Genomic DNA, 21,732 nt, shown 5'->3' with positions numbered 1-21,732 from the left:
GTCTTTTACTGCATCACAGAATTGTCTTTTGTTTTGTGCTGAGATATCTTATTTTTTTTAGACTTGATATAAGAATGCATTGTGTTTGGAATGTAATAAGAGAAATCATCTTTCACTAGTCTTGAATTTTCCTTTCACGTCAGTACAGACAGAATCTCACCACATGATGCTCAGCTTCACTTTTCTGTCTAAAATAAAGCTTGAAACAAGTAGAGTCTCATATCCATTCCCTAAAGTCTTCCCTACATCTTTTTAAAGATTTGTTGGTCTCTTTTATCTTCAAGGTTTATTACTCAGAGAGAGACTTTTCTCAGCCTTCCCCACCAGAGACTCTTCTGGTGGCTGCTGTTGCCTTGGTTTCTCAGGCGTACAATTTCTCGATGACACTACATGTTGACCTGTGTCCCTTAATCACTCTTGATACCACAGCATTGTTCTGGCATCTCCAGATGTGGTGACTGGGGCCGTGATGCTTTCGCCCAAGTCCCTAACAGGAATATCTGTTGCCTATTTGCTTTTGGCATTGTGCAGCTGGTTTATGTTACATTACAGTACCTCCTTGAACTGACAGATTGTGAATTATAATTGGTGCAAGAAAAACAGAGACACACAGGGATGGTGAATGTTTTATTACAAGCTGTTTTTTGGCTTCTTTCTTGGGACTTAAAGTGTGGAGTATGATGTAAGTGACAGCTCTGCGACAAGAAGAAATAAACACAATCCAGCAAAGAATGGTTCTTGTCTTTAAATTGGAAAAATATTTCCCTGACATATTTAACCTATCAGCATGATGTTTAAAACCTGGAGTGTTACAGTATACACAAACTATAGTATTCATGTGCTGTATGTAGCATCATCATGATAGCATTTTATATAAAGTATACACATATATAGTACTTATATATATTGTGGCCACCAAGGGGCGCTCAAGCTCCTCAGACACCCAACACAATACAAGTCGAGCAACACACAAGGCTTTTTTTTCAAGGTGGGAAACACTTTTCCTTTGTTCCCCACCAATTCACAGTATAAAATGAAAACAGCACTTTATCTTCGTTCTTTCTCTTCTGTCTTTCACTCCCCCTAGGCAAGCGTCACCTTCTCCCTCCCAACTCCTTGAATGGAGTGAGGTGGATTTTTTTTTATAGAGCACTTGGAAATGCTCCAGGTGTATCCCATGATCTCCTTCTGGAAGTACTTCCGGGTGTGGCAGAAGTGCTTCAATAAAGGGCTCAGCAGTTCTTCAAGCTCCAAGCCTGTGGTATTATACCAAGCCAGGGGGTCTGTGCTCTGCCATTTCAGGGGAGGCACTGCCTTGTATAAGCTCTCTCCCCTGGTCCTTCCATCACGAAGGTGTCCTGTCCGCGTAAGGGTCCCAGATGTCCATCATATATATGTATTTAACTGATTTTTTTCACAAGTAAATAAAGACAGAGTCATCAACAATAGATACCTAACTAGAAATGCAGTCCTAACCTGTATGTAAATCCAAAGATAATAACAACAGTTCGCAAGCCCACAAGTCCACAGAAGAAACATCAGTATGTCAGGTACCTTTAATGTGAGAAAGTGAGATTTTTATTTGTTCAAAATCTTCACATTAGAGAAGAAGTTAAATAATAAGACAACCAGACATAATTTTCACTAAAACAAAACTTCAAGATTTAAAGAAGCCATACCATTCATTCCATATATCACAGAAACGGCACTTAAACCCCCATTCTCAATCACAACTGTGAGCTGAAAAGGCACACTCTGTTATACAACTTCATTATTAATTAAAACAATAGGTGTTTAGCTGAAACACAAGCTCAGCAAATGTATTTTAGAATAACATTAATGAAACCTTTGCCAAATTCTAAAGAAGCTCTGCACAGTTCCACATGAACAAAATTACATTTTTTCTAGATTCAGAAAATAGAAAATATAATTTTCCCATTGAGTTATAGAGGGTGCATTTGAGTTCTTCCAATTGAGCAGAAGTAGTTGATATACTAACAATGCAGCAAAGGAAATAATGGTTAGTTTATCACTAGATAGTCTGTGTTCGTCTAAAATAACTCAAAAGACTTCTGTATAAGAATTTGTGTTGATAAGTTTAACACTAGAATTACCAGAGCCTACGAGAAAACTCGTCAATCCGGCCCACCTTAAATCCATTCGTACCTCTCCGTCAGCGTCTTTAGTCCTGTAAATGTGCCGATTAAGACAAGCAGCAAGCAGCCTGCTATTCCATCCCCCACCGTTGCAGAATGTTCACAAAGTTCTCCCAGCTCATGCCTTGTATGATTATCTGGGAGTGAACTGCTGGAGTTTTAGAGTGGAAATAATAGATTGTTATTTGGAATACATGCATTTCATGTGTGCTCCGTTTTTACAGTAATCTGTGTAAACACATTGTTAAAATAGAAACTTTTTCATATTTTAGTAATAAATATTACAAAATGTAGGTATAAACTATAGAATGTGTGAAGCCTGAAGTCCACAGATCAAATAAACACTTTCACAAAAGGTTCAAGGATGATACAATAGCTTCTGTGGTGTAGCGGTAAGGTTTGCTGACTTGTAATCAAGAGTCCACTAGTTCAATCCCCACTGCCTCATATATTTACTGTTTTCAGTAGCGAGCTGCTCTTATTGTTAACATTATACAGCACACACATACATTTGGTTTGCGTCTGTAACAGACCATGTACATTTATAGTACTGTACTTGTAAAAGTTACCTTTTTTTCAGTTTTATTCTTTCACTCACGATCATGATACATACTACCGCCCTAGGGATCTGACGCTGTTAGTTTTTATTTGAAACTGGGAATAACTGTAGATGTGAGTAGTGTTTTGAGGCAATGGAACTGGACATTCTCTGATCTGGAGGATAAAAGCCGACACACAAACGCTGGTGAATCTGCCTTCTTTGTATCTCACCGTCACTTAATTTTTTTTTTATTCAGTTTTATTGAGTGTTCCTGCTAACGCAGAATTAGTATGTACCTTATGGTGTATATGGTAGGTAAACATGTCGTAAATGTAGGAAAGACGGTTCTAGAAGCATGGAGAAAAAAAAGAAAGAGACAAATATATGGGACATTGGGTATAAATTTATGGTACTTGTAAAAGTTAGTTTTTTTCAGTTTTATTATCTCAATCACGATCACGCTCTAACACCCCTAGAACACCCCATACTCCTGATCTGACTCTAAGTAACAGCGCCAGCGTAAATTCACTCCCGATCTGACGCTGTTCGTTTTCAAATAATATTGCATTAGTGCGATGATGTTTTCTGATTGGTACTATTCATGTCATAAAATGATTTCTTCAAAATATCATATATACTGTATCTACGTCTGTGTTTTTTTTTTTGACATCATACACCATAAGGTGCATACTATTTCTGTGTGAGCAGGAACACTCAATAAAACTGAATGAAAAAAATAAAGTGACGGTGAGATACGAAGAAGGCAGATTTACCAGCGTTTGTGTGTCAGCTTTTATCCCTCCAGATCAGAGAATGTCCAGTTCCATTGCCTCAAAACACTACTCACATCTACAGTTATTCCCAGTTTCAAATAAAAACTAACAGCGTCAGATCCCTAGGGCGGTAGTATGTATCGTGATCGTTAGTGAGAGAATAAAAGTGAAAAAAAAAGGTATTACATTTACAGGACAAAAGACGCTGAGGGAGAGGTGCGAACGGATTTAAGGTGGGCTGGATTTACGAGTTTTCTCGTAGGCTCTGGTAATTCTAGTGTTAAACAGTCCCAAATCATATGCCCAAGCAAGGTCAGAACTGCCTTCCATGTATCACAATTAGGGTTTAATCCATGATATATTTTAGATTGTTTTAATTTGGTGAGGTATGTCCGAGTGCACCTGTTTCCTCATACAGTCCAAAGATATGCAGGTTGGGTGGATTGGCAATGCTAAATTGGCCTCAGTGTGTGTGTGTGCATGTTTGTGTATCTATGTGTTATCCCTCCGATGGACTAGTGCCTTGTCCAGAGTTTGCTCCTACCTTGTGCCCTATACTTACTGGGATAGGCTACAGATTCTCCATGACCCTGCTCAGGATAAAGAAGATGTAGAATGTGCATGGATGGATGGATGGATGATTGGGACTTCTTAGAAGATTTTCTTTCCAGGTCCAATCACGCAGTTGCATATTCTTTCTATTGCCTCAGATTATGAATATTCACAACCCAGTACTTTAGCTCAAAGTTAAGCAACTTCTGTTTTCAACCCGTGTCAAGCTGTTTTTTTAATATGTGGTATTTTTGCCTTCCATATCATCATGCTGATAATGTTGTCCAGCTTTTTTTTTAAAACTATAGTTATACTCTGAAATAGGAACTGAATTTTTTGTAGGATATTCATTTTATCAATATTAATTTCAGTTCTTTTTTAATTAGAGATGAGTTAGGCAGTTCTTATTTTGTTATGGAGGCAGTCCTGCCACTAGGACATCACTGATAAGAAGCAGCAGGGTTTAAATTTACTCTACCGCAACATTGGTTTAGTTAGACTTCCTGTGGAGGCTGGCAGCAGAATTCTTGACTATTATGGCAAATATAATGAATAAAACATAAAACAGAAATATAAATAATGATAAACTAAGTAAATGTCATTCAATTATGATGTTGTTCAATATGTAATATTAATTCCATCCATGTTAAGCCTAGGCTTATTCACATTGCAACCCCTCAATTCTGATCAGGCAGGTTAAAAACCAGGGGGCAAATTAACTAATAAAGATGAATATTTAAAAAAAACATATTGCATTCTGAGGACTGCTGATATATTTCAGATGATCCTTACTTGTTTGATTTTTCCACTTCACAGAATCTTGAGGTCTGAGACGCGTTTTCCAGAGTAGAAGAAAACGGACTGAACTGAATACCATGGATATTAGGCAACATGTTCATTTTATATACAGCAGCACACTTCTTAAGAAGTGAATGCCACCAAGCACACTTACTGAAGAAATAAAACTGTCAATCATCTTTCTGTTAGTTAGCAGAGGATTTTTATATAAAAGAATGTTATATGGTAAAAACACCTTCACCAAAAATTGGAAGAAACAGTGGTGAACATAAGTTTAAGATAACAAATTAACCAAATACTTATGAATTAAATAAAAAGAATCCCTCATGCAGTCTTTTTAAACAGAACTCTTACATTTCCTTCAAGTATTAGGTGCATTGCACACCAGTACGTAACAGAATGAAAGATGTTGTTTTCCTTATTTTGACGGTCGCTTCAGATGGGTGAATGACACAATGACTAGAAAGTTGCTAATGTGACTGTATTCTACAAGAAGGATGATTAACTGAATCTCAGTAGTTATAAATCAGTATCCATTAATGGTTTTTTTTTCTGAGTGCTGGGCATGGTGATACAGTGATGAGTGCTGCTGCCTCACAGATCCAGCATCTGGATTTTTGAGCCTTGTGCCTGGCCGTTGACATTTTGTAGTTGTGTGGGTTTTTCTTGAGGAAATCCAGTAGTTTCATTTAACATACAGATGAGATTATGTGGTGGTTCCAAACTGATTGTGTAAGATGTGTGTGTCTAAATGTGCCCTGGAACGGACTGTCATTCTGTCCTGGGTTGTTTCCTTTATTGAACACAGCAGTGGGATAGGCACAGGCCCCCCACAACACTGAAATGGATAAATGGATCTGGGAATTTGTTCAATTCCATTCTAATTAAGATTATGGAAGCTATAGGATTAAATACATTAGAAAATAATCTGTAAAAAAAGCAACATTTTATACAACAACATTTATTTATATAGCACATTTTCATACAAAAAAGTAGCTCAAAGTGCTTTACATAATGAAGAAAAATGAAAGACAAAATAAGAAATTAAAATAAGACAACATTAGTTAACATAGAAAAAGAGTAAGGTGCGATGGCCAGGGAGGACAGAAAAAAAAAAAAAACTCCAGACGGCTGGAGAAAAAAATAAAATCTGCAGGGGTTCCAGGCCACGAGACCGCCCAGTCCCCTCTGGGCATTCTACCTAACATAAATGAAAATGAAATAGTCCTCTTTGTATTTAGGGTTCTCACGAACGCTCTTGATGATGATGGTCATGAAGACTTCTGGCTTTTAATCCATCACTGTTGGAACATCACGGTGCTTTGAGTAGAAAAAAAGACACCGGAAAAAAAAAAAACAGAAGAGATAGTAGGGATTAGTACAGATTTTAGAGCCACCATGAATAGTTATTATAATGAATTGGATATACAGAGTATCAGGATTAAATTACAGTGAGGCTATGAGAAGGCCATGTTAAAATAATGTGTTTTAGCAGTGTTTTAAAGTGCTCTACTGTATTAGTCTGGTGAATTCCTATAGGCAGGCTATTCCAGATTTTAGGTGCATAACAGCAGAAGGCCGCCTCACCACTTCTTTTAAGTTTAGCTCTTGGAATTCTAAGGGGACACTCATTTGAGAATCTGAGGTTACGATTTGGAATATAAGATGTCAGACATTCCGATATATAAGACGGGGCGAGATTATTTAAGGCTTTATAAACCATACGTAGAATTTTAAAATCAATCCTGAAAGACACAGGTAACCAGTGTAGTGACATCAAAATTGGAGAAATGTGCTCAGATTTTCTTTTCCTAGTTAGGATTCTAGCAGCTGCATTCTACACTAGTTGCAAACGATTTATGTCTTTTTTGGGTATTCCTGAGAGGATTGCGTTACAGTAATCTAGTCGACCGGAAACAAATGCGTGAACAAATTTCTCAGCATCTTTCAGTGATATAAGAGGTCTGACTTTTGCTATTTTTCTTAAGTAAAAAAATGCTGTCCTAGTGATCTGATTAATATGTGATTTAAAATTCAGATTACAGTCAACAATTACCCCTAAGCTTTTTACCTCCGTCTTGACTTTTAATCCTAATATATCCAGTTTATTTCTAATAGCCTCATGGTATCCATTATTGCCAATCACTAAGATTTCAGTTTTCTCTTTATTTAGCTTGAGAAAGTTACTATTCATCCATTCAGAACTACAAGTAAGACATTGTGTTAGTGAATCAAGAGAATCAGGGTCATCAGGTGCTATTGATAAATACAGCTGTGTGTCATCAGCATAGCTGTGGTAGCTCACGTTATGCCCTGAGATAATCTGACCTAACGGAAGCATGTAGATTGAGAAGACCAGCGGACCCAGGATAGAGCCTTGTGGAACACCATATCGGATATCATGTGTCTTTGAGTTGTAATTACCACAACTAACAAAGAATTTTCTCCCTGCCAGGTAGGATTCAAACCAATTTAAGACCGTGCCAGAGCGGCCCACGCATTGACTAAGGCGATTTCTAAGAATATTGTGATCAATGGTGTCAAATGCAGCACTCAGATCTAAGAGGATGAGAACAGATAAATGGCCTCTGTCTGCATTTACCCGCAAGTCATTTACTACTTTAATGAGTGCAGTTTCTATGCTGTGATTTGTTCTAAAAGCTGACTGAAATTTATCAAGAATAGCATGTTTATTGAGGTGGTCATTTAATTGCAAAATGACTGCCTTCTCTAGAATTTTACTTAAGAAAGGCAGGTTAGAGATGGGTCTAAAATTTTCAAAAGCAGAGGAGTCAAGATTATTTTTCTTAAGTAGGGGTTTAACTACAGCAGTCTTAAGACAGTCTGGGAAGACCCCCGTATTTAATGACAAAATTTACTATGTCAAGAATATTATCAATTAGCACGCCCGATACTTCTTTGAAAAAATTTCTTGGTATTGGGTCAAGGACGCAGGTGGAGGGTCTCAGTTGAGAAATTATTTTATGTAAATCAGGTAAATCTATCCTAGAGAAAGAGTTTAATACGTTTTGGTGGTGGTGACATCTTTGAGTAGGAAATAAGAGAAGCAAGAAAAAAGCATATAGGCCATTTACTTAGAGTTTCAATAATTTTGTTAGGATCCTGGAGATAGAATTCATTGGCATTCCTTACCAAACTGGTTGGTGGGTTAGTTAATGGGCAGGAGACAATCATTACAGATAAAGGTGATGTCATTTGTGACGTCTTCCAGGGTTCTGTGCTCAAAGTTATTTTTTTTCAGTTTAGTAGAATAACACACACTAAGTTACAGATGTTTGAAAAGATACATGTATTTGCTTAGTAGATGCTTTTATCCAAAGCAACTTAGAAAAGAAGTCAACATAATTGAGTAAACATCAGTCTGGGGGACTGTTTGCGAACAAGTGTCACCAGAACTGGCTGTAGGCATTTTTGCTGTCCTAGGCAAAAAGGAAAATGTCGCATCCAAACTAAGGAGTCTTGATGGCAATTTTCATACATATTTCTGAAGATCATAAAAATGCATCTATTACTCATTTACTCTTCAGTGATGAGACCTGAAAAAGGCTTCTTTTAGTGATAATGACACTTACAAAGCATCAATAAAGTGGTTATTTATCTCTACCATATGACCTTCTAAAATAATTTCACTTGGAACTGTCAGAAGTGGCTAAACCGAGACATATTTTTCTTGATATTACATATTTCAGTATGAGATCTGTAAATCCTTCATATTCATAAGTCATTTTCCAGTGTATCAAAGGCTCCTGATATGCCACACTGCACACACTGTAGAAGTTGTGGAATATGGCTGGCCAGTCATCCCAGCCAATATCCCCTGGCTGCCAGGTGGAGCTCTCCCTGCAGCATGGAGGTGCCCTGAATGCCAGCAGGAAATTATGGACAATGGAGTTTTCATCCACAGACCTGCTGGAAACCACAGGGGCCCCTAGAGGACGCTGCAGGGAGGCCCAAGGACTGTTACGTGCCCTATAACCTGAAAGTACATCTTAGTCACAGCGACAGGAGTAATGACGTACCTCGGCATGAAAAGAAGACTTTTGATCTGACCCGGACTGCAGGTTCAGAAGCACTTCCGGGTCACGGACTATAAAAGGACTATGGGAGATCCCAAACGTTTAGCTGAGCTGGGTGGCAGGGTGGCAACGCATCTGGGAGTGGAGGATTGTTTATTATTGTGGTTTGATTGTATTTATGAATATTGTGGAGAGGAGGGTGCTTTGTGCACTGTGTTACTTTAATAAAGTCGTTTATTGGACTTTTGCCTGGTGTCTGGTGACTGATCTGAGGGTTCAAGGGAACGACAGCACCCCCTATCTGTCAGAAAGTGTAATTAAGATCAAAAATGCCTTTGTTTAGGTCTTATTATGTAGGAGTTAATGAATAATAGATACATTTTTGCAGTAACTAAACTATGTAACTTTATTTGCATAACACAGTCAAAAAGCATTTCAGTTTATACCAACCATCACACAGATAAATGGTATACTTTTTTAACACACCCACCTTTTAATATCATCTAATGATCCCAAAATAGTTATACAGAATAAATGTCTTTGGCACATATCTACTGTATGTATAAGCAGGAACATTTCATATTTAAGTTCTTATACAGGACACAATATAAAGTATTACATATCATCATTTCATCATTTCCTTGGTAATGTGCTAGGTACAAATGTTACAGAATGTCTTAGTTAAACAGGCAGTTAGTTAGAGGCACTTTAAAAATTTATAAAGAAAGTTTATATATTTTTTTTATTTATTTTTTTTACTCTGGTATTATTTATTCAAGTAAAAAATAAGCCAACATGCAGAATTCATATGTGAAAATGTCAGAGGAAGTGCACTGTAACTGCTTCCTTAACATTTCTGAAGGCAGCTGTGTCCAGGTGCTGCTAATCAAGTGTACTCGAATACACGTAATAAAAAGAACTGCTTCAGTCCGGAGCATTCAGACTTGTGGGAACTCCATTCCAAGGACAAAAGCCATTTGCAATGTTCCCAGAAAGAAAATGTTGCTGTGCATTAGTACTTCAAATCCATCTCTTTACAATCTGAAGCCCATAATTCTTCAGTGAGAAGGATTATTTACAAAAAATTCAAAACAGCTCCCAATCATCCTGTCAAGAATACTTGCAAGGGTTATAATTATATGTTGTTATTTTTAATAATTTAAGAATGTTATGAAATCAAATTAATATTACTTTGAATTTATTTTAATACCTTTCAATCAATCCTTTTGTTCCCATGGTTTAAACAATTTTACAGTGTTTAGAAATAGGGTATTTATGGTAAAGATGGTGGTCATTTGTGTAGGGTTAGGTTGTTAGGATGTCAACGTGACAAAGCTATTTAAGATATGGCATGCATATGCGTGAATCTAACCTTTGGATGCACTTCCTTACATTCTGTAATACCTTTAGTTATTGAAATAAAGGGAAATAGACTAGGCATAATAAATTTGCTTTGTTTAATGTTAACCAAGTTTTTGCCTTTAATTTTAAGTTTGGTGTCTGTTTTTTACACTTTATTTTTGGTATCAAACCACTGCAGGCTCCTTATGACCATTATGTCTAGATATTCCTTTATTTCCGAATTAAAATACTCTCACTGTGATGGCATCCTACCAAGTTTCATCAGTATTTTCACAGCAAATTCAGCCAAAAATCAGATTGTATGATCTGCCAGGGGATCACAAAAAACTCAAATGCTATATCAAGGGATCTGCCAAAATAGGAAAAAGTTTAATTGATGAATAAATAAGGTATTCCTTGAAGGGTGGCCAAAAGAAAATCATTTCTCTCTAAAGCAAAAAGATGTTGTGATTTATGGTTTTGACCCTTTGGGATTCAATTTGGTTTAATGTTGTATTGATATAATTCATTTTTCATGCTTTATTTATTTTTATAATTATGATAGGGTTTGCATTATAGTGCCCTTTTTGGAACAGAATTCCATCATAAGCACTGCAAATTTAGGTTAATGTCTCATGGTTACATCCATAATGTTGATAAGAGCCATATCTGCGGCTGCTCTTGTGATTTCTACTATTGTGACTCACAACTTCAAAATGCAATCACTACAAAAAGTGTTTGTTTTAACACAGCCATCCCAGCTTTGATATAACTAAAAACTAGTTTTGGTGAGGACCTGTTTTCAGTATTTTTCTCAGATTTTTCTCCCTTCCAGTAACTTTGACTCTTACCCGTGTCATTGCGTTCCCCCTGACTATTTGCTCTTTTCAACTGCAAGTTGGCTTTATTTGGAATTGTTAGGCCCCACAAACTATCAAAGGAAGAGGCCTTCAGAAATAACTTACAAAACAGGTCTCATCCCAAGGTAAACCTGGCCCCTTGAATATGGTAGGCTATAGCCCTCGCACGTCCTCAAAATTATTTTTTTTTCAGTTCAAAATGATTAGACAAAAATATCAATAGCTTAAACTGGAGAAAAACTGTAAACACTCTATTGGAGATTAGATGCAAGTCCACAAGCAATAGTAATAAAATTGAAGATTTTTTGGAAAAAACAGAAAATTTAAGAACATGCTTAAAAAATAAAAAGGAAGCAAAAAGGCAGTCCCAATAAGTCTTTTTAGGGCTGGGGGCAACTGAAACAACTGACAAAATACCAGGAACATAAAGTCATTTACAGAAAGTGGTGCACTTGGTGAAAATCTAACAGAACATATTACCTCAAGAACTTCACAACAAATTGAAGCGCATGGAAGGAGACACGATAAGGTGGAATTATTTTACTGCCACAGGACCATGTGCACTTCACAGTTACTGGGTCCACAATGACCTCTGCCCTCCTTTTGCTGCAGGATTGTAGAGAACAAATGTGAGGCCTTCAGTGTGAAGCTTGATTAAAATTAGATCATATGAGAGAACAAAAACCCAATTACATTAGAACATCTACAAATGACGGGGTGAAAAGTAAAGAATCAAGCATTTAAAATAGCAAAGTCAAAGTCCATGCTTCAGCCTTGCTGAGATACTGAAGCAGGATCTTAATACTCAACAAAAAATAATTTTTATTATACGTTACTTACCCTATGTAGCTTGTAGTGATGGCCATGTCATGTTTTCGTGGAAAAAAAACTAACAAATTTTCTGTTAGTTTGGTAACTGATTGCTTGGAGCCTGTTCTTTTTGTGGACCAACCTCTCCCCCACATCTATTGGTCAAAAGTTCTGTCTATAATTCAAAAGTGTGACCTTGTGTGATGGGACTTCCTGTTTTTAGACTACCTTCATTTATTATTTTTTGTTATTTAACAATAAAAAAGAACATGCGTTTTGCACATTGTGAGCATCTGGCTGGATGACTTAATATTTTTAATGGATATTTTGATATTGTTTGCTGTTGTCCAGTGTTGGTCACCATTAGGTCCTGTTTTATCAGAAACTTTTGTTGTGTCCCTTCTCCACGACAACATGAGATTACATTTTTTTTATGGTCACCAGTACAAACTACATGTGGTAATAACATTAGAAAAATATAATGTTTGGGTAGAGTATTCATTTAAAGTACTGCAGCTTTGTATAAAGAAATGTCCTCCAAATTCAATAAACTTAAGTTGTGTGATAAGGAGTACCAGGTCAGATTCGACCCAATATGGTTGACAAACTCTGCTAACAGTGCTTCTACAAGCTTACTTAACTATATTAAGTTAAATGTATCTAATTTTAGGACATGGTGAGAACTGGGTAATTATTAGATATGCATTGTAAATTCATGAACCTGTGACAGGAGGCAGCTACATTTTCAATTATCAGATGCTGCCTATACTGAAGTGACAGTGAATACTGAAGAGGTAGTAAAAATACAGAAAAATAATGTTAAAAAAATGAGAAAATACACGTCAATGCAGACAAAAGCTACAAGCAGGTCAAATGGAATTTAAGTATTACATGTCATCAAGAAGTTAACTGTGAAAAGTACTTAACATTTTTTATCGACACAACATTCAAATGATGCTCCAGGCAATATGCAGAAGTGATTAAAAAGGCTAAAAAAACATTAAACTGTATTGTAAATAAACTACTAATGACAGGGTGTATGTGGAGTACTGAATGAAATTCTGACTGCAAAAAGAAATAACAGCACTGCAAGTTGTTTAGAAAAAGGAAGCCAAGTACTACTTTCAGCTAAAAATAAGAGAAACGAAAACTCTTGAGACCTGACCGGAGTAGGGCAAGTAGGAGTCTAATTATCCACTATGTAATCCCACAGACTTTGAGAAAGTTGACCCAGTAGAAGTCCTGTGCTTAAATAGTGAATCATAGTCTTGAGAACACTGGTGGTAATTAAAGGATGTATAGGTGAAGGGAAGACCCTCAGGGAATTTTAATTAAGGCCCCATATGATATCAAGACAGTTTAGTAATTAGTTAACCAACTGGCTTGAGGGACTCAATTGTCTTTAATTGTCTATAAAGTTTCTAATAATTTAACTAAAATATGAAGATAAAGACCTGTCCCTGTCATGTGTTTTGCCCTTTATTAAATACCTTTGTTAGCCTGGCACGGTGAGATAGTGGTCAACACTGCTACTTTAAGGAACTAACATTTGGGTTTGATTCCTGCATCCTATAAAATCAATGTCTTTGTGGAGTCTGCATGTTCTCTCTGAGTCTCCTTGGGTTTTCCTCCAGTTAGTCCAGTTTTGCTCCCACATCTCCAAAAAAAAAAATGTCTGTTCAGTTAATTTCTGATTCCAAACTGGCCTAGTGTGGGTGTGATTAAGAGTGAGCCCAGAGATGGCCTGGCACTCCCTTAAACAAAAGCATTCAAATAAGTCAGTCTTGATATGGCACATTTCATACCAACATCAAAGAGTTTAGAAAAACATAGACATGGGAGGGGATGAGGACTTAAATGACAGAGGAATTATGGATGCTGAGGGATCTGTAGTGTTGTTTAACAGAGTTATTGATTTCCTATTCTCTTTTCCCAACTGGCTATTTCTCAATTATAATGTTAATGGGGCTTCAAAGTGTCTTGATTTGTTGATGCTAATCAAAATGAAACTGTTCTGTTTACTGTGTGTTTAATGTGCTTTGTGTGTTCATGCATGTACTGTGTGTAATGTGTGGTGTAGAAATGTGGTGCTGATGCTTTGTAGTTGTGGATTTCTGCACATGCTGTTAGCCTACATTAAGTGAATAACACTTGCTATTGAGTGAGGTACAACATGAATGCAAAGAATAAATGTCGGGTTTTCAATTAGGTTGTTCCTTTTAATGATGGTTTCCCAAACAAAAGAAACAGCGCTCGTTGGTGCAGATAAAGAAAGAAATGTTAAAGTGTCTCCTTTAAATAAAGAGATACTTGTCTGATCTATGTCCAAATCAGACACCACTTACCGGGAGTCCCGCTGATTTATAGTCCTCTGACCGGAAGTGGAGAGGCCAGTTGCTCTCGTTGGTAGTGTCCTCAGAGCTATGGGCAGAAGAAGAGATGACACAATTAGCGTCTGTGATCAATTGTGTCCCAGGGTGGTATTGCTTACCTTGGATGGGCCTGGAAGATTACCCACATGACACACATGCATGATATACTATACCAAAACTGAGTTTGAGATTGAGACTCTGAACTGGGTTAATGCTGAGGAACATAGGAGTAATAAGACCTGATTGTGAAGAAGTAAAGTTTGCCTCGGCCCAGAATTGTATGCATCTGTTTAAGGGGAACATTAGAACATTCAAACAATCTAGACGGGGACAAGGTTATTCAGGCTAACAAAGCTCGCCAGTCCTATCCACCTAATTCTTCCAAAATAACATCAAGTCTGCTTTTGAAGGTCCTACTGTCTACCCCACTATTTGGCAACTCTATGTGTCTGTGATTCTGTGTGTGAAGAAAAACTTCCTAATGTTTTTGTGAAATGTACCCTGGGTAGTACCAATATAAGAATCCTTAAACTGGTACTACCCAAAAGAAAGGGGTTTAGGGAACTGTCTTAAAGAACTTCAGGATCTTTGAAAACCTTGACAGGCATATTAATTTTATTTCTGTGCAGGTCTCTTTTTAGTCAATAGACTCAGAATGCTTAAACATATTTAAAAATATACAGCCTCTCAACCTTCAAAATATTATACTTTAAAATGAATCTTCCAGTGGCACACATATAAACAATAGTAACCTGCCCAACTTCCACCATCTTTCACCTCCTGAATATTTATCCCTGTGGCCATATTGGCTATTATGGATGAAGATTCAAACTACACCACCAGACTGTATCAAAAACTTTCAAGGAACTGGGAGTGTTAGGGAACAATGAGAAAGATGTCTCTTGATGTAAATTTCAAATGAGGAACTGAATCCACCCATTTATAACATACATCCTAGTCCAAAATGAGCAATAATTCAATTCAATATTTCAATTGAAAATTTCAATGCATGTCTCCTCTAAAATTGTCTAAACTGAACCCAAGGAAAAATTCAATTTGAAAGTGATGTCATCATCTGCAAGCATCGCTAGGTAACATGTTTTGGAAATGTCATACATTTAAATCATTTTGGGGGAAAAAAAATTGCATATCTCTTGGATAGCCTGGGATTTAAAGTACCCCTCATGCTTAAACAACAATATTTGGAGTAATAACTTAGATGGAATAAAACCGTGCTATGAAAAATCAGCTGTAACATCTTACCTTTGGCACACAACTTGTACTGAAACTTATTTTGTTCACTTCGAACAATGAACATCCACCTTCTCTAACTCATTGGGGAAGTGATGTCCTGTGCAATATTATCTCAAATTGGAGAGAATATAATTCGTTGAGAATTCTTTCAGAACTTGCCAAGAACCCAATAATGTCATTCTCAAAAAGGTCATGCTATACCTGTGTTCAATCTTTTTATTTTACTGGCTGTTTTATTCTATACAAAGAAGCACTTTAGACGGAGATGTCTAGTCATAGAGCTGTCTTGTTCTGGTGTTGAATTAGCTATAGGCTGGAAAAAGACTGCAGTGCAGTGGTTCATTCTGCTTGACACACATTACTGTTTCTTTATCAGAGACACCATAGATTGTTTTCATTATATATATATATATATATTGTGGTGGATTGCCGGCATTTTACTCCGGCACTCACCCCCTGGCCGCTAGGAGGAGCTCTCCCGAGAGCATATACTGGCCCCGAATTCCAGCAGGACCTCATGGACTATTAGTTTTTATACACCGCCCTGCTGGATACCTTGGGGGCCACTGGGAGTCGCTGTCGGGAGGCCAATGGACTCATTTGGGCACCATGACCCGGAAGTTTGTCACAGGAAGAGTGACGGGCTTCCGGGGTGAAGAAAAGTACTGTTTACCCTGACCCGGAAGGAATAAGGACTTGTGGAACTGTTGGGCAGAAAGACTTCCGGGTCAGGAGGAATAAAAGGACTCTGGGAACTCCCAGACAATGAGCTGAGCTGGGTGGTAGGAGGGCAACGCGTCTGGGAGTGGAGGATTGTTGATTATTGATTAATTATTGTGATTTATGAATAGTGTGGAGTGGAGGGTGCTTAGTGCACATTGTTATAATAAAAAGAATAATTGTAGCACTTTTACCAGGTGTTTGGCGTGGTACCTGAGGGTTCAAGGGAGCACTACTGCCCCCTACTGCGACAATATATATATCTATAGTGGCGAGTGGCTGGAGCTGCTGTCCAGATGGGACGCCCAGGAGGACCGGAGGAGGGCTTGAGCCTCCTATAGACCACGAGGGGGCGACCACCCTGGTTGCTTTGGGGACCACGGGAACAGAGCTTTGAAGCTCAACCCTGTAGGGGCCCGTGGTTACCGCCAGGGGGTGCCCCAGTGCCTTTGGAGCCCTGGACCTCAGCACTTCCACCACTCCCGGAAGTGCTGGGGGGAAGAGGACCGGGGACACCCAGAGTGCTTCCAGGTGCGCAGCCGGCACTTCCCCCACAAAGGTGAGTGTTGTTGGAGGAGTGTTGGGAAGCACCTGGAACCCATCCGGGCATGTATGGCTGGAGTCGGGTGGAAGTGGACAAGAATCTTGGAGCAGAGGAGTAGAGGAGGAGAAGAGAGGCACTAAGGAAAGAGGCCTGAACTTTGGGGTGATTAGCGTTGCGGCACTAGGTTGTGCACTCTCTATTGTAAATAATAGTTTGTAAATAAATGTGTGTTGGGTGACAAAATGATGTCCGCCTGTCTGTGTCCGGGGCTCGTTCCACAATGTATATATATATATATATATATATATATATATATATATATATATATAAATAAACATCATGTCAGCAAATTCTGCAAAACTAAAATTCAGGTATTCTACATGGAGCCCACAATAATGGATTACTTTAAAGAGTACTTTTTTGTCTCAGTTTTGATTTTTGTTTTTGTGCCTGACTCTGAGATATATTGCATAGTGGATAGAGTGTGCCAGATCAGTTGAAAGATGAACCAAAAAGGTCAAAAAGTATTTGCTGCTTACCACTGTGACAAGCATGTTGCAATGTCCATCAAACTGAAGTGTTTCTTCTTATTTCCCACAGGGTATGTAATGGCATTGGAGGTGTCAGTCAGTCAAAGCAGTGTACAGGTTGCTCGAGGTCAGACTGCCATACTTCCCTGTACCTTTACCACCAGTGCTGCACTCAATAACCTCAACATTATCTGGATGGTAACCCCACTCTCCAATGCCAACCAGCCAGAGCAGGTAGGCTATATCTATCTATTGTTATTTGAAATTACAAAGTATGGATGACTGGACTGAAATGTGATTCATTTGTAGAGGGTTGTCGCCCTCTGCTGGAACAGAAATTGAACTACAAGGCAGAGTCAATAGTTACTGTATGTGAAGTAGGAACTGTTTAGTCATCTGTGAAAAAGATTCATACTCATACAGTAAATATATTTGTTATTTTAAATTTGTAAACTCAAATGTCAAATGCTTTAGAAAGACATCCAATTTTAAATCATCATGTCTTAATTCTAAATATGTTCTCAGATTGTTGTATGTGGATAACCTAGATCAACTAAAATGTAGATTTAAACCAAGTTAGTATGAATTCATTCTATATCTGTAATTGTTGTATAAAAAACCGAATTCCTAAGTGGAAGTGTGCTTAGTAAGAATAATTTAAATTGATTTAAAGCAAATTAAGAGTGGAACAGTGTTTAGTGCTGCTGCCTCACACAGCTTCCTGGGTTTAAAACTCACGCCTGATTGTTGTTTTTCTGAATTTTGCAAGCATGTTCTGTGTCTGCATGGTGACAATTTCTTTCCAAATTATCCAGATTTGGTTAATTGGCAATTTAGGTGTATGAGTAGGCATTATGATGGGCTGGCTCCATTTTCAGGGTTGGTTTCTGGAATGAATTTGGTGCTACTGGCTTAAGTGGGTTTTATTTAATGGATAACCACTTTCCAGGAGTAGTAAATATCAAAGGAAAATGTTCACTGTGTGTACTGTATATTCATCTTTTAGTTTCTAATGTTACAAGTGCAACTTTTACATTTATCCCTGAAATAATTAATACTGTCTCTTAAAGAGAGTTCCTCTCACTTAACAAGTTCAATAATGCTAAAAACAATGTAAGATTCAATTTACACATATATGTATACAATATTTGTAAACACAAATAATGTAATATTAAGTTATTAGGGAATAGATATGTTCAGATAGCTACAACTGTTGTGTTTTAGGTTCTAAAATAAACATAATATGCTGAGTTAACACTAAAGAAGGGGGCACCAGTTTTGGGTGTCAATGGTCATTGACAATGGCTGCATCAAAACCTAGGCGATCTGATCGAGCTGACAATGCTTGTCCAATCTCTGAAGCAGCATATTCTGGTGCTGTTGAGTGTTCGTGACTTTGGTTTGTTTAATCTTGCAGCTTTCTCCATCAGTTTTTCCTATCCACTTTAAATTCTTGATCCCAAGGGTAAGAAGATTAAGTTGGACCTAGCAACAGTAGCACCTTACACATAAAGACAAAACAACTGGATGTAACAGGACAGCAGTTTTTCGTAAATACTAATAAGTGTCTAGTGAATCCCTGATCTGTTTAGTGATTTTCTAAAGGTGTTAGGGGCACAGGGACATCTCACCAACTAACAATTGCTGTCCTTCCATGTTGAGACGTGATTCATTGTTCTCTTCTGAGAAATGTGTCACAATAAATCTTAGCATACCTATTTAAGCAAGATTATTTATCCATATTTGAAGAAAAAATGATTGCTAATACAAGTATTCACTTTAGAATATTAGAAAAATGTTGATGAGAATGAGCCACTCAGACCAACCAAACTCATCCTCTCCTATCCACTTAATGTCTCCAAAATAACATTACATTGAACTTTTAAGGTCCTTAAAGTCCTACTGCCCACACTCTACTTCTTCGTGGTTATTTGTAAAATAACTTCCTAATGTTTGTGTGAAAGTTATCCTTAAAATGTTTCCAACTCCCCGTTTTCTTCACAAACTCATTTGAAGATAAGTCTCAGTCTACTATGCTAATTCCCCTCATAACTTCTTCTCTTAATTTCCTTAAGCATAAGCACTATTTAAATTATGACTATTTATTAAAAGGGTATTAACATAATAAAAAATTATTGATATTTGAGTGGAGCCTCCATGTACTCCCTCTCTTCATGTGAGCTTAGTCCCACCGTGTTACTTAATTACTTACTTGGCCTTTCTGAGTGTCCTACAGTGGACTGGCATCTAACCCTAGGCTGACTCAGGCTCTTTGTAATCATTGCTGCCAGCACAGGCTGTGGCCTGTAAAGAACATGTTTAAGGGGACTGAAAAAATGGAAACTGAAATGTACTTTCTGTTTCCTTTTGCTTCAAAAACAGTTGCAGATTTTTTTATAAATCAGTAATACTGCTTCTGTAGAAATATATTCCATTCACCAAAATTTTTGAATACAAAAAAACTTTTAATTCTCCAGCACTATAGATAGTATATTCTTCTTACTGCCCAAGCATTCAACTGTTCACTCTGAAGCACAGGCAGGTTAAGTGAGTTGCTTAGTGTCACACAGTAAGTCAGAAATGAAAACTGAATGAGCAGCCTAAGGGTCTGTGGTCCAGCTATCAAAGCTACTATGATGTAATGGAGTGTACAACATGACACAGTGGGAATTTTTCATTACATTAAACACAATTTAATGTTTTCTAAAAAGCAAAAATATAAACTATCACAATGTGGCATGGTAAGCATAACCATCTTCCGAATTGCAGCATGGTCTTACATGGTGTTTTAATGTGGGTTCAATATGGTGAGTCGACAACTTTGAGCAGAAGAGATTTGTGGTTTGAAAAACAAAGTCTCAAATTCCAGTTCACATCAACTGACTGGTCAAACATTTGGTTCACATACAGTCAAATAGAAATGGGTAACTGGTTTTGGAGAGCTGAGTAAAACAGCACTAATATGTGTGGCAACAAAATGGTGGCCAACAGGGAATTGGTGGTAAAGATGACCAGAAATGCAATGAAATCTCATAATTAATGAAAACTAGGAAATAATAGATATCAAAAAAAGGGGCACTAAAAGTTCATCTTATGCACTGAGATGTTATGACTGGCTGACTTAATAGAGCATATGGTCAAAAAAATCATTTTCTGTGAATGAAAACTTAGTTGTTTCTTGTTATTCTTCATAATTGAACTAGAAAAGGAAGATGATTCAGTGTTTGTAAACTTTAAACTACAATTTATACCAATATTTAGGAATTAGGAACATGTTGTTTTATTTATGATTCCATACAGAGTGCTTAAAGTAAACTGTGTTAAACTCAGAATGGACCAGACACCTTTGTTTTCACTTTTGGTTAAAATAAAAAAACAGTAACTTCCTAAACTTCCTTCATAGAGAGCAATCATTCACACCAGGCTTCGTGATCTTCTGAGTTCCTTCAAACAAAATTACAAAATGAGTCCTTCAACGTAGCAGGCCATTAAAATGGATAACTGGCCAATACACTTTAAGTTCTGAAAAGCTGTTGCAAACCTACAAGAGGAATGGTTAAAGTATCTTTATATATTTCACAAAATATTCTGTAACAAAAGAAGCTCCAAAGAGCTCAAAAAGCACAACAAAGTTGCCTTAAACATACAATCCAGTAGGAAAGTCCTAATACACAAATCCAGAGATGGTCACGAAACAGAAAAGATAGGTAAAAATCCAGAAATCCAACAAAAAGCCAAGAGATAGTCACAGAAAACCCACTAACACAAAGTGCATACATTGTACCACAAGGTACTTTGTGTTCCTTCAGCTTTTATAGGGCTAAGGGCAGTCCCTTGATGGAGATGGACAGGTGGCACCACCTCTTGGGGAACCACCCACACAATGCAGGGAACCTTGCAAAACAAGCATGGACACATAGAAACTAAATCAGTGTTTCCCAACCTCGGTCCTGGGGACCCCCTGTGGCTGCAGGTTTTTGTTCCAACCAGACTCCTAATCAGTGACAACACCTGATAGCACTGAGCTCATTTAATTAGCTGGTATTTTTTTTTCTTTTATTCGACATTCAGAAAAGCGCAGTAGCATGATTTTTACATTTATAAGACATTTATAAATATTTCTGCTTTTGCTATAGATTTAAATGCTTAACTCTCTTTTGTTGATTTCATTATATTTTGCCCTTTCTCTGTGCAGTTTTTCCCCTTCGTTGTATCTTATTAATGACAATTTAAAATGAACAGATCAGACACCCAGGCAAACAACACTGAATAATCAAAGGCTGCAGCTACTTTAGAGTCAGACCCACTAATTAGTAAATAATTGATTAATTAAACAATTAGAACACCTTGAAAAGTAGAATGAAATACTGTTAAAATGAAAACAAATTGCATTATTCCTATATAACTGCTTGGTACATTATAATATTTTTTTTTAGCAAACTTA

At 37.3% G+C, this 21,732-nt stretch overlaps 1 protein-coding gene across 1 annotated transcript in view; it reads left to right on the top strand.

Moving 5' to 3' along the window:
* igsf11 (immunoglobulin superfamily member 11) overlaps positions 1–21,732 on the top strand; it is a 329,356-nt gene that overhangs the window by 281,835 nt on the left and 25,789 nt on the right. Inside the window, exon 2 of the mRNA XM_039744088.1 lies at positions 17,359–17,522. Within this exon, the coding sequence (XP_039600022.1) occupies positions 17,359–17,522 (164 nt within the window). The remainder of the gene's footprint in view (positions 1–17,358; positions 17,523–21,732) is intronic.

The sequence above is a fragment of the Polypterus senegalus genome, chromosome 2 (assembly GCF_016835505.1).
Source record: "Polypterus senegalus isolate Bchr_013 chromosome 2, ASM1683550v1, whole genome shotgun sequence".
NCBI classification, from domain to species: Eukaryota; Metazoa; Chordata; class Cladistia; order Polypteriformes; family Polypteridae; genus Polypterus; species Polypterus senegalus.
This window is presented reverse-complemented; position numbering and strand designations above follow the sequence as displayed.